This window comes from Sapajus apella, unplaced genomic scaffold (genome assembly GCF_009761245.1).
Source record: "Sapajus apella isolate SASKATOON/1434 unplaced genomic scaffold, GSC_monkey_1.0 scaffold13, whole genome shotgun sequence".
Taxonomy (NCBI): Eukaryota; Metazoa; Chordata; class Mammalia; order Primates; family Cebidae; genus Sapajus; species Sapajus apella.
Window position 1 is genome coordinate 35,417,071 of NW_022436953.1, and position 12,883 is coordinate 35,429,953.

General features: G+C 54.8%; 1 protein-coding gene across 2 annotated transcripts in view; it reads left to right on the forward strand.

The window, feature by feature from the left end:
* Nucleotides 1-12,883, forward strand: part of INPP5A (inositol polyphosphate-5-phosphatase A) — a 222,500-nt gene that overhangs the window by 61,453 nt on the left and 148,164 nt on the right. For both annotated transcript variants that reach the window (XM_032282053.1, XM_032282052.1), the window contains exon 2: nt 9,934-9,975. In XM_032282053.1, the coding sequence (XP_032137944.1) occupies nt 9,934-9,975 (42 nt within the window). The remainder of the gene's footprint in view (nt 1-9,933; nt 9,976-12,883) is intronic.

The following is a 12,883-nucleotide window of genomic DNA, read 5'->3' on the forward strand; positions in this document are numbered from 1 at the left end:
CATGCATATATGTGTATGGGTTCCAGTATGTGTGTGTGCATGTATGCTTGTGTGTGCATGTGTTTGTGAGTGTGTATGAATTGTGTGTGTGTGGGCTCCTGTACACATGTACGTGTTTATGTGTGTATGCTTATGTGTGCCTGTGTTTGTGTGTGCGTGCATATGCGTTTGTGTGTGGGCTCCTGTACGTGTGTGCATGTGTGTGTGTGCATGCATTTGTGTATGAGTGTGTGCATGCATGTGTGTTTGTGTGTGGGCTCCTGTGCGTGTGTGTGTACGTGTACGCATGTGTTTGTGAGTGTGCTCATGCATGTGTGTTTGTGGGCCCCTCTACATGTGCTTGTGTGTGTGTGTGTGTATGCATGTGTTTGTGAGTGTGTTTATGCATGTGTTTGTTTGTGGGCCCCTGTACCTGTGCATGTGTACACGTGTACTTGCTTCTGTTTTGCTGGCCAAGGGTTTATTTTCTAACAATTTGAACCCATAAGGGACAGGGACAGAACCTTTTCTGTCCTCAGGTGTTTCTGCTGCTGTCATCTCCCTTTTCTCTCGGCAAGACTCAGGAGGTGTGTTGGGGTGTCTGGATGTGGTCTCTGCACTCATCCACAAGGACTCAGGCGTCTCCCCCATTCCTGCAGGTGGTGGGAACTTGCTATGCCCAGATTTTCTTCATCGATCATATTGTGGTTTGTTGTGAAAGTCCTTACATTCAATGGGATAAAATTTGAGGCAAATATCAGGATATGATATTTTAATTTCAGTTGTGAATTTTAAGAAATTATATAATTTGTAATCCCAGCACTTTGGGAGGCCGAGGTGGGTGGATCACGAGGTCAAGAGATCGAGACCATCCTGGTCAACATGGTGAAACCCCGTCTCTACTAAAAATACAAAAAATTAGCTGGGCATGGTGGCACATGACTGTAATCCCAGCTACTCAGGAGGCTGAGGCAGGAGAATTGCCTGAACCCAGGAGGCGGAGGTTGCGGTGAGCCGAGATCGCGCCATTGCACTCCAGCCTGGGTAACATGAGTGAAACCCCGTCAAAAAAAAAAAAAAAAAAAAAAGAAATTATATAATTTCTTACACATTTTCAGGAATGCATTAGGAAAGTTGAAAAATAGTGTTACATGTTAGATGGGGATATTTTTGTATGCAGAACATTTTAAAAAATTGTATTAACATCTATGTGTGTTGCATGTGTCTGCACTTACTCTGTTTCCAGCGTTTTGTCCTTTGGTGTGTATTGTGGGGCTGTGAGATATGTAATGACTCTGGGTGTGTGGTTTGTGCTGTGGGGCTGTGGTACATGCAGCGACTCTGGGTGTCGGTGTGTGCGGTGTGGGGCTGTGGTACATGCAGCAACTCTGGGTGTTGATGCGTGTTGTGGGTTTGTGGTACACGCAGCGACTCTGGGTGTCGGTGTGTGTGGTGCGGCTTTGGTACTCGCAGCAACTCTGGGTGTTGGTGTGTTTTGTGGGTCTGTGGTACATGCAGCGGCTCTGGGTGTCAGTGCATACAGTGCGGCTGTGGTACACGCAGCAGCTCTGGGTGTCGGTGTGTGTGGCGCAGCTGTGGGACACGCAGTAACTCTGTGTTGGTGTGTGCGGTGCAGCTGTGGGACACGCAGCGACTCTGTGTGTCGGTGTGTGCAGTGCGGCTGTGGGACATGCAGCGACTCTGGGTGTTGGTGTGTGTTGTGGGTCTGTGGTACATGCAGTGACTCTGGGTGTTGGTGTGTGCGGCGCGGCTGTGGGACACGCAGTGACTGCGTGTTGGTGTCTGCAGCGTGGCTGTGGTACATGCAGCGACTCTGGGTGTTGGTGTTTGTGGCTGTGGAACACGCAGTGACTGCGTGTCAGTGTTTGCGGCGCGGCTGTGGTACATGCAGCGACTCTGTGTGTCGGTGTTTGTGGCGCAGCTGTGGGACACACAGCGACTCTGGGTGTCGGTGTGTGTTGTGGGTCTGTGGTACACGTGGGGACTCTGGGTGTCGGTGTGTGTTGTGGGTCTGTGGTACACACGGTGACTCTGGGTGTCGGTGTGTGTTGTGGGTCTGTGGTACACGTGGGGACTCTGGGTGTCGTTGTGTGTTGTGGGTCTGTGGTACACACGGTGACTCTGGGTGTCGGTGTGTGTTGTGGGTCTGTGGTACACGTAGTGACCCTGGGCCTTTTGGGCAGGTCTGAGATTTACCATCGATTTTCATTTCCATTTCAGTTTCTGTTTCGGTTTCACGTGGGTGAGCCTGTGGGATGCGTGTTTACTACTGCTAGGCTCAAGGCTCCCTGTTTTTCATTTGTGTGAGGTGAGTGAAGTGCAGCTCTCAGGTGTTAGAGTTGCAGTGTGTGGCTCAGTTGCTTGTGTGGAGCTGTGGCCGTGGAGATCATCACCCCTCCCTTTTTAATGTGGTAAAATAGGTATGAAATTTCCTGTCTCAACCATGAGGGAGCAATTCAGTGGTATTAAATGCTTTCATAACGTGGCGTGAGCATCACTGCTGTGATGTGTGTGTGGCGCAGCTGTGGGACACGCAGCGACTCTGGGCGAGGTATCTGGAGTCGTCAGGTTCCTGGAGACAGAACGTGGAATGTGGGTGACAAAGGAGCCGGGGCGGGTTTCGTCCTGGAAACGCTCCTCTGTCCTTGTTCAACACTGAGTCCCCATCCACTCCGGCTCCTTTGTCACCCACATTCCACGGTCCGTCTCCAGGAACCTGACGACTCCAGATACCTCATGTGAGTGAGATCATACAGTTTTTGTCTTTTTGTGTTTGGCTTATTTTCCTTCCTCAGCATCATGTTCTCGAGGTTGTTGAGTAGCCAGAATACCCTTCCTTTTTAAGGCTGAGTTGTGTGGATGGACCACGGTTTAATTGGATTTACGGTTCCACATGACGGGGGAGGCCTCAGAATCATGATAGGAGGCGAAAGGCACTTCTTCCATGGCAGCGGCAAGAGAAAATGAGAGACGGCAAAAGCAGAAACCTCTGATAAAGCCATCAGATCTCCTGAGACTTATTCACTATCATGAGACTAGCACAGGAAAGACCAGCCCCCATATTCAGTTACCTCCCCCTGGGTTCCTCCCACAACACGTGGGAATTCTGGGAGTTACAATTCAAGTTGAGATTTGGGTGGGGACACAGCCAGACCATATCATTACACCCCTGGCCCCTCCAGACCTCATGTCCTCACATTTCAAAACCAATCATGCCTTCCCAACAGCCTCCCAAAGCCTCCGCTCATTGCAGCATTAACCCAAAAGTCCACAGTGCAAAGTCTCATCTGAGACAAGACAAGTCCCTTCCACCTAGGAGCCGGTGGTTACTTCCTAGATACAGTGAGGGTACAGGTGTTGGGTAAATACAGCCATTCCAAATGGGAAACATTGGCCAAAACAAAGGGGCTACAGGGCCTATGCAAGTCCAAAATCCAGCTGGGCAGCCAAATTTTAAAGCTCCAAAATGATCCCCTTTGACTCCAGGTCCACATCCAGCTCATGCTGATGCAAGAGGTGGGTTCCCATGGTCTTGGGCAGCTCAAGTTAAGTTCCATGTAAAGAAGTGTGAAGTCTCCAGTTTGTTCCCTTTCAAGACTATGTTTGGCTATTCGGGCTCCTTTGAGATTCATATGAATTTTAGCATGGGCTTTTCTATTTCTGCAAAAACAGTCATTGGGATTTTGATGTCAATTGAATCTGCAGATCTCTTTGGGTAGTCTCAGCATCTTAATGTTAATTCTAGTTTGTGAACACGGAATGGATATCTTAATGTTTCTTCAGCAACGTTTTGTGGTTTTCAGTGTACATGTCTTTTCCTCCTTGGCTAAGTTTATTTCTAAGTATTTTATTTTTTGATGATACTGTAAATGGAATTTTAAAAAATTTTCTTTTCAGATTGTTCATCATTAGCATATAGAAATGACACTTGTTTGTGTGTTGATCTTATATGCTGTCACACTGCTGAATTGCTGAATATTTGAGATGGAGTCTTGCTCTGTCACCCAAGCTGGAATGCAGTGGCATGATCTTGGCTTACTGCAACCTTGGCCTCCTGGATTCGGGTGATTCTCCTGCCTCAGCCTCCTGAGTAGTTGGGACTACAGGCATGTACCATTACACCTGACTAATTTTTTTGTATTTTTTGTAGAGACGGGGTTTTGCCACGTTGGCCAGGCTGGTCTTGAACTCCTAACCTCAGCTGATTTGCCTACCTTGGCTTCCCAGAATGCTGGGATTACAGCCATGAGCCACTGTGCCTGGCCTCGTTTCTAACAGTCTTTTAGTGGAATGTCTAGGGTTTTGTACACATAAGAGCGTGTAGTCTGTGAACTGGGATAATTTTACTTCTTCCTTTCCCATCCGGTGCCTTTTTTCTCTCTTTCTTACCTCCTCACCCCGGATGGGTCTCCGTGTGCAGTGTTTCAGGGCAGTGAGGAGCGCGGGTGTCCTGTCTCGTTCCTGATCGTAGAGGGAACGCTTTCTGTCATCCACAGATGCGCTGAGCGTGCTTGCTGGGGCGGCTCAGGTTTGGGGTGTTACTGTCTATAGGCAGCGCCCTCGCAGAGGCCACTTCTTTCCTTGTGGGTCTGGAAAGGCTCTCTTCCTACCAGGAGGGCAGCTGTTTGCTTCATTTCTCTTCTGATTCCTTTGAGGTTTCAAGTCTTATGTTTATCTCCTGAATCCATCTGGAGTTTAATTTCTTTGTGGAATAAAGAAAGGATCTGATATAGCATTTTAAAAGTAAATATTTAACTAGTGCTAGTATTCCTTGTCAATTAATGCCTCTTCCCCCAGCAGTGTGAAGTGCTTGGGGGATTTCTCTCTGCCAGCCGTCTCAGCCTTCCGAAGCTGCAGATGGCACGCATGGGACAAGCTGGGCCCTGGGGCAGCTGTGGGCCTGGCTGTGTCTGGCGTCCTGGTCTCTCCTGTGGATGTTCTGTGTTAGGGGCTATATACTGAACATGTTAAGGATCGATCCCAGTTTTTTAGTGCTGCCCACTAAAATGGAGTTATTTCATAAGGTCTGTTTCTCCCGTCCCTTAAGAATATGCATTATCAAAAATACAGATTACTCCAACTCCACTGCCCAGAAAGAAGCCTTGTCCACGTGGGGTACACGCCTCCCAGTGTGCAGAGCTCCTGCCAGGAGGGAGGAGGGCGGGTGGTGCTGACAGCAGCTGCGGTCTTCATCTCCACCAGTTACATTCAATCCTGCTCAAATTGTGAGGAGAGACAGACACTGAAGGGAAGCTCAAGGGACTTCTAAAGTTGAGATAAATACTTCTGGGTGCAAGAGATACACCTCTAAAATTCTTCTAAGCATAAGAAAACTTTTTTAAACTTTAAGAATGTAGAGTTTAACAACATGTTTTAATTTTAGAGCAGGTTTGTGCATGCTTTGCCTTGGAGGGTATTGCTGTTCTTACCCACCTGCTGACTTAGTAGGTTCTGATTCTTGCGTTTCGTTAGTTTGTAACAGACACGCTCTGCTCCGCCTTTCCCTGCCTCCCTGTTCCGCCCTTGGTTCTGTGCTGCGTGGAAGCATGTGGGTCACCGTAGTCTTTCCCTTCAGAATTCTGGGCTCTGCGGTGTCACCTGAGTTCTGCCCGGCACGTTGGGGATTCTGTTTTTCAGTGTTTAGGTTTTGCTGCTGATCTTTTTCACCTGTTTTTAAGTAAGGATTCCCATTCTCTTTCCAGGCTTGGTCTGTTTTCTCTTATTTTCAGGGATTCTTTTGTTCTGTTATTTGTTTCTGGATACGTTTTCAGTCTTGTTTTCCGAGTCCCTTTGTCAGGACGGACGCGCAGGTTCCCGTGGGCTCTCCACCCCGTCCTGCACGGCAGGACCCCCTCTCCGACGCCTGTCCTGGAAACATCCTCCCTTCCCATGACTGCTGCATCCCCAGGAGCAGGGATGGAGTTGGACCCTGTTTTGTTGCCCCTGGAGGAGCATCCTTCTCTTCCTCTTCCCCCCTTTTGTTACTCGGGGAGGTGTGGGGGGAAGGGGCGTCTTAATCTTTCTTGTGCGTCTTTGCCCAGAACTCGACAGTGCTTGAAAAGGTTTTCTTGTCATTATCAGCTCCTGGAGCTATCCTGCTGCACACGGTGGGCTTTGGAGCTGCAGAGGGAAATGTCTTTTTCCTGGAGATAGTCCCAGACGGAGGGAAGACCGGGAAGGAGTGTGCTGCAGGCTAACTGCTCGAAATGGAGAAACGCTGGGTTAGGGTCTCCTGTTGGGCTGGGGAGGCTCAGTCACCCAGGGAAAATTGGAGGAGACGGTATTTGACCAGACCTGCGAGCGGGGAAGGCGTGGGGGCCACTGCGAATCTGCAGAGAGAGGCAGAGGCCATGGGGCCCGAGGACCACACATCTGAGACTCAGAGCAAAGCAAGTGGAGGGAAGGGCAGGGCTCAGGGCCTCCTGGCTGCGCAGACCTGGAAGGCCTTTGCCCTTTACCGTGAGAGGGCAGGAGGGCCCTGGAGGTGGATCTGCTTGTGTTTTCTGAGGATCACCCTGGCTGCCTTTGGAGTGTAGACTGGAAAGACGTGAGGACAGAGCAGGGATATTCCTGAGGAGGGAGCTGGGAAGGGGCTGGGGATGGGGAGGGTGTGGATCCCCTAGGAGGGAGCCAGGAAGGGGCTGGGAAGGGGGAGTGCATGGATCCCCTAGGAGGGAGGGAGGAAGGGACTGAGGTGGGGAGGAGGGTGTGGATCCCCTAGGAGGGAGCTGGGAAGGGGATGGGGAGGGTGTGGGTCCCCAGGAGAGAGCTGGGAAGGGGATGGGAGGGTGTGGGTCCCTAGGAGGGAGCTGGGAAGGGGCTGGGGATGGGAGGGTGTGGATCCCCTAGGAGGGAGCTGGGAAGGGGCTAGGGATGGGAGGGTGTGGATCCCCTAGGAGGGAGCTGGGAAGGGGATGGGGAGGGTGTGGGTCTCCAGGAGGGAGTGGGGAAGGGCTGGGGCTTAGGAGGGTGAGGATCCCCTAGGGGAGGTCAGGGCAGTGACACAGTGTCACTGAGGCCAAGGGAGGCTGTTGGGGTGGTGGGATGGGCCCAGGAGGCCCTGGGAGCTCCCAAGCCAGGGTCAGCCAGGCACATGCAGCAGTGCCACGTGGGCCAGAAAATGGCCCCTGGGCAGGGCCTTGTGGGCACAGCGGCCATCACAGTGACCCCGACTAGTGGCGGGGTGTGTGTCAAAGAGAAGAGCTGAAGGCCTTGAGGGCCTTGTCTTTTCAGCATGTTTCTTCTCTTCCTTCTTGGGAGTGTATTTGGCCTCATCTTTCACTTGGACTTTTGGTCTCACTGTTTCACAGCCTCTGAGTACCTCCTCATACGCAGTCAACAAACACGGATATCCATGTTTCGAGCCCTGTTCTGGGACTGTCTGGGCTTAAGAACCTCAGTGGATCCATAGTCAAAGTTTGGGGAAGCCATGTCCATGATTTAAATGAGGTTGTGACCCGTGAACTGGGCCGGAGCGTGTGGTGCTGGGGCAGGGTGCTCACGTGAACAGTGTGTCCGGGTGTCTGCTGTTGCATTTGTGCCTTTGGTGTTTAGGGCGGCTCCTGGGCGGGGCTGCTGGACATGCAGCTGCAGCTGGATGTGGGGCTGGGACCCTCAACGGGGACTTGCTGGTAGGAGCTGGGGCTGAGGGAGGCATCCGTGTGGTCTGAGGGTCCTCAGTAGTGGGACAGTGGCGTGGGCTGATGGCCTCCTCCCCCCCGCTGGGCGGTGTGGATTGATGGCTTTCCCTTCTGCTGAGGTGGTTACGTGGGTCCCATGAGGAGGTCTCTGGACATGGAGGGTACGGGGGGCCTCGGCGCCGCAGTGTGCAGTTCTGTCCCTTTGTGTGTGTGTGTGCCGGGGTTGTGTGTCCTTGAAGACTGGAGCCAGGTGTTCTCAGCTCCGTCCTGTAGTCTGTGGTCCTTGTTTCTTTGTCATGTTTTTTTTCTTCATTCATTTATCTAAAATTCAGTGTTCTGCTTTTTAGGGTTCTTAGACCTGTCAGCCAGTGAAGGGAGGAGCATGCCTGGCGTGTGGCCAGCCTTGTGATGCTGTTGTGTTTGCGTGGGTGTGGAGTCCACCCAGCTGCACGGGCGGCCTGCATGCCTTGGTGCCATGCCCACAGCCACAGAGTCTGAGACCGGGGCAGGGGCTTTAGTCCCAATAGGAGCGGGGGCAGGGTCTCGTTTATTGTTTTAATTGTGGCAAAAACCCACAACTTTACATTTACTAGCTTAACCACTTTGGAGTGTGCAGTTCCGTAGTGCTGAGGACACTCACGTTGTTGTGTGACGCATCTCTAGATCTTAGTTTCCTGGAGAAATGGAAACTGGACCCTGTTAGACGCTGACTCTGCCCCCACGGTGGGCGTTGTTGGAGCTCGGGTGCTTCCTGAGCATGGGTGGCTCGAGCCACACAGGCGAGTGCTTGGCCTGGTGCCTCAGCCGGGGGCCTCCCCACTGCCCGCGCGGTGCAGCGCGCAGGAGCCCCCGTCAGGGCGGGAGAGCGGCTGGGCTGTCCTTTCTCCTCAGGCAGCAGCAGTTTCAGGCCTGCACCTGCCTCCGTCTGTCCAGGAGCTTCCTGGGGCCTGGGTCTCTGTGGCAGGGCTGGAGTTTCCTGGCGTGTGTGCATGTGTGTGTGTGTGCGTGTGCATGCATGTGGCGTGGGGTAGGGTTTCTGTTGACAGCTGTAGCAAGTGCTTCCTGAAGGTCCTGACGATTGTGACTGACCCTGTAAAAGCCCCTTCCTGTCACTCTCCTCTCCACCCCAGACACACAGAAATGCCCATGTGTGAGCGTGACGTTTCATGCTCCACAAAGCACGGGTTCGTCTAGTTCCCCATGAAGGGGCTTTGGCCCAGGCAGGGGCAGGTGTGAAAAGGTGCCACCGTCTTGCTTGTTGGAGCCAGGTTACTGGCTAAGCCATCTCTTCCCTGGGAGGCGTGGAGGCTGGAGCAACACAGGGCCTTCCCCTCCTCGCCACCCGTGTGGGGTTCCGGGACTCTGCCCTGGCTTTACTAGGACAGACCACGTTGTGCGCCACATCCCTGCAACAGCCTTCAGAGCAGAGCCCCCCATGTGGAGCTGGGTCCCCTGTGGGACTTGGTTTCCCATGTGGATGGAGCTGGGTCCCCGTGGGACTGGGTTACCCTTGTAGATGGAGCTGGGTCCCCCATGGGACTGGGTTTCCCGTGGAGATGGAGCTGGGTCCCCGGTGGGACTGGGTTTCCCGTGGGGATGGAGGTGGGTCCCCCGTGGGACTGGGTTTCCCATGGAGATGGAGCTGGGTCCCCCATGGGACTGGGTTTCCCGTGGAGATGGAGCTGGGTCCCCCGTGGGACTGGGTTTCCCGTGGGGATGGAGGTGGGTCACCCGTGGGACTGGGTTTCCCGTGGGGATGGAGCTGGGTTCCCCTGGGACTGGGTTTCCCGTGGAGATGGAGCTGGGTCCCCCGTGGGACTTCGTTTCCCGTGGGACTTGGTTTCCCGTGGGGATGGAGCTGGGTCCCCCGTGGGACTTGGTTTCCCGTGGGGATGGAGCTGGGTCCCCCGTGGGACTGGATTTCCCTTGTGGATGGAGCTGGGTCCCCCGTGGGACTGGGTTTCCCATGGAGATGGAGCTGGGTCCCCCGTGGGACTGGGTTTCCCATAGGGATGGAGCTGGGTCTCCCGTGGGACTGGGTTTCCCGTGGGGATGGAGCTGGGTCTCCCGTGGGACTGGGTTTCCCTTGTGGTTGGAGCTGGGTCCCCCATGGGACTGGCTTTCCCGTAGGGATGGAGCTGGGTCTCCCGTGGGACTGGGTTTCCCGTCCGGATTGGGCTCCCTGGCTTCTGCTATGAGGCCACCCCACGTCATCTTCATAGGAGCTTCTCCTGGCTCTGTTTGGGCTGTGCCATGGGTCTGACTGGCTTTTCTTTTTCTTCTTAATTTACAGCCAGACAACCTGCAGAAGAACTGGCTTCGGGAATTTTACCAGGTAAGAACCACTGAAGCATGTTCTTTTGCATTCATGACTTAGCAATAAGGCGCCTTTTTGCTTTGGTGTTCCCATGTGGAGTCTGGTTTGTCTGTGGGGAGCTCAGGCCTGGGCTGTCACTGGGTCTCTGGGCTCTGCCGTCTATGCCAGGCTCCACATTTCTGTGCTACAGTCAGTCCACTGCCTGCCTCCTGGTGAACCTGGCCAGATCCTCCTCGGGCTCACTGTTCACATTCCGGCTCCCTGCCCACTCCCCGTGGGGTTCAGAGAACTTGGGGGCTCCCTCTGGGGCTGGTTCAGCATCCCTGGTGGGGCCATGGAGAGCTGGCAACGAGGCTGGGTGTGCTTTTCAGCAGGTCCAGTCTGTGAAGTGTAAGGCTACGTGGGGCCAGACAGGTGGCAAGGCTGCTTGAGGGGCTGGGGAAGGTGACTGGTCTGAAGCTTTTGCAAGGTGACTCTGTACAGAGAGTGGGCTCTGGGCTGGGGGAGATGACCAGTCAGAGGGTTTCGGGCTGGCACTGCCAGGTTGAGGCACAGACCCTCTCACCACCCCTCTTCTAATATGGGGCAGGTATTTATGGAGCGTGGCGCTGTGCTTTGCTCTGGATCGGGTGCTGCAGATGTCACTGTGAAGAGACGAGACGCTACCCTTGCAGGTCTTCCTGGCAGGACTGCCTGGGGCCTGTGGCCAAGCATGCATGCCTGTAGGGAGGCACCAGAGGCCTCTCTGAGGACCGGGCGCATGGGGCGAGGCCCTCTGGGCTCTTGGTGAGGAGGGCGATGTGGCCATGGGCATGACGGTGGCCAGGCTTGGCTTCAGGAGCTGGCGGGGAGGTCAGTGTCGGGTGGGATGGCCAGCCTGAACAGCGGAGCTGCTCACGTGCTCGGACCCACGGCAAGGGCTGAGCTGAGGACTGAAATTCCGGTTCCAAGGTGCGTTTGGTTGTCGGTTGGAGGGGGGTTGAGGAAGCCAGACTGGAGGCCCGGGTGGTGGGGACGAGGGTGTGGGACGAGGGTGTGGGTGGTCCGACCTGGGGCTGAAGTACTGGGTCAGGGGTGGACCTGGGGCAGCCGGGAGAGCTGGGGACCTCTGTCCTAGGGCCTGTGTCCTAGGGCCTCGTGGTGAGGCCCCCAGCATGGAACGAGTGTTTCTGTAGCTGGCATCCAAGTCCCTCCACAGGGAGAGCAGCGTGTGTGTGCGTGTGTGTGTGCATTGCGTGTGCATGTGTGTCTGCGTGTCTGTGCATGTGTACATGTATGTTGTGCTTGTGTGTGGGGGCATGTGTGTGCACATGTGCATGTGCACGTGTTTTGTGCCCGTGTGTGTGTGTGTGCTTAGCACCCATGTGATGAGGAAGCCATTGTCCCACAGGGACCTGACATCTCCGTAGAGTCTGTGGTCGGTGTGCAGATGAGAGACATTTTCTCCCCTTTGAAAACGTGGTACATTTGCAAATGGAAATAACAGCTGACATCGTCTGCTCAGTGCTCACTTGGAGAAAGGATGTTCCAGGAATGGAAGCTGCCACACCACTCCCGTGCTGACTCACATGGGGCCAGCAGGGGCGGGAGGCGGCCTTGCCTGGAGAGTGGGTCTTGCTGCCTGTGCCTGTCGGGGAGACACACGTCCCTGCGGAGCCTCCGTTCTTTCATGGCGTCTCTCCCCTCTGGGACCCACAGGTTTTCCATTGAATGTTTGGGTGTGTGTGACCAGCCAGGAGCAGATCCTGCCACCTTCACGGCTGAAATCAGAATCTGCCCTTGTGTTCTGGTGTTTTTTCTTTGGTCCTTTTGAAAACTGTCTGCTGCTTTTTTCTTGCTTTATTTTATTTTTGTCATATTTTAATTTTGTTGCAATCAAGCCAGCTGCTGTCCTGCAGGAGCAGGGTTTTAGGAGACATTTGCAGTGCCCAGGCCTGACCCCCAGTTCCTGATGGTGTGATACAGCCATGGCGGGCACGAGCTCCCCGCAAACCCTGGGCTTCCTCACACCGGGTGGCGACCAGGCTCTACCTGGGGCTCCAAAGGCCTCTTCTGCCTCATGGAAGGGCAGGTGAGCCCCACCTGTGAGGGACCGGAAAGGTCCATGTGGGGAAGCCCCCATCCCCACACCCCCGCCCCCGGCAATTGTTTCCCTGTGCCCTAGGTGCCCCGAGCTCTGGGTCCCCTCTGTTCCTGCAGCTCTGCAGAGCCCAGTGGGCAGGGGAGGGGGGCGTTTCATGAACAGGAAGTAGGGGTTGCCCTAGGCCAGCTCTGGGCCTGCAGCCCTGGTAGATTCCCTTCAGGGTGGGCCATGTGCTGGACTTTCCCAGCATGGTGCTGGCCCTGGGTCATGGGGCCTTGCAGAGAGCTGCAGATGACCCAGAGGACCTGCCAGTGGACGCCGGCCTGTGGCCCCGTCCAGCTCACTCAGGGCAGGTGCGGTGGGAGACCCGGGGCTGCTCCAGGGCTGCAGCCGATGCTGGGCAGCGTGGGGACTGTGCTGACCGCCCAGTGTTGGGTCGGCTGGGGCCAAGCCATCCACATCCCACTGATGCTCAGGCCCCGTAGGCTGGGCCGTGGCAGCCCCTCTGCTCCACTCCCCACCGTCCAGACGGCTGCGTCTGCTTCAGGATGTGGAAGCTGGTGTCCATTGCTCACTAACTGACACCGAAGAAGCTCTTGTTCCCCAGGGTTTGCGGTTGGGTTTGGGGCGGGGATGAAGGCAGATCCCTGGGAGAGCAGCTGAGACCCGAACAGGAACGACAGCTGGAAAGAGGTCCTTCGAGATTGGGACAGGGGGAGGTCAGCAGCTAGGAGGATCTCAGGAGGTGAGGAGTGCAGGGGAGAGGCCCTGTCAGGGGAGGGTGAGGGAGGTGAGGAGCGCAGGGGAGAGGCCCTGTCAGGGGAGGGTGAGGGAGGTGAGCAG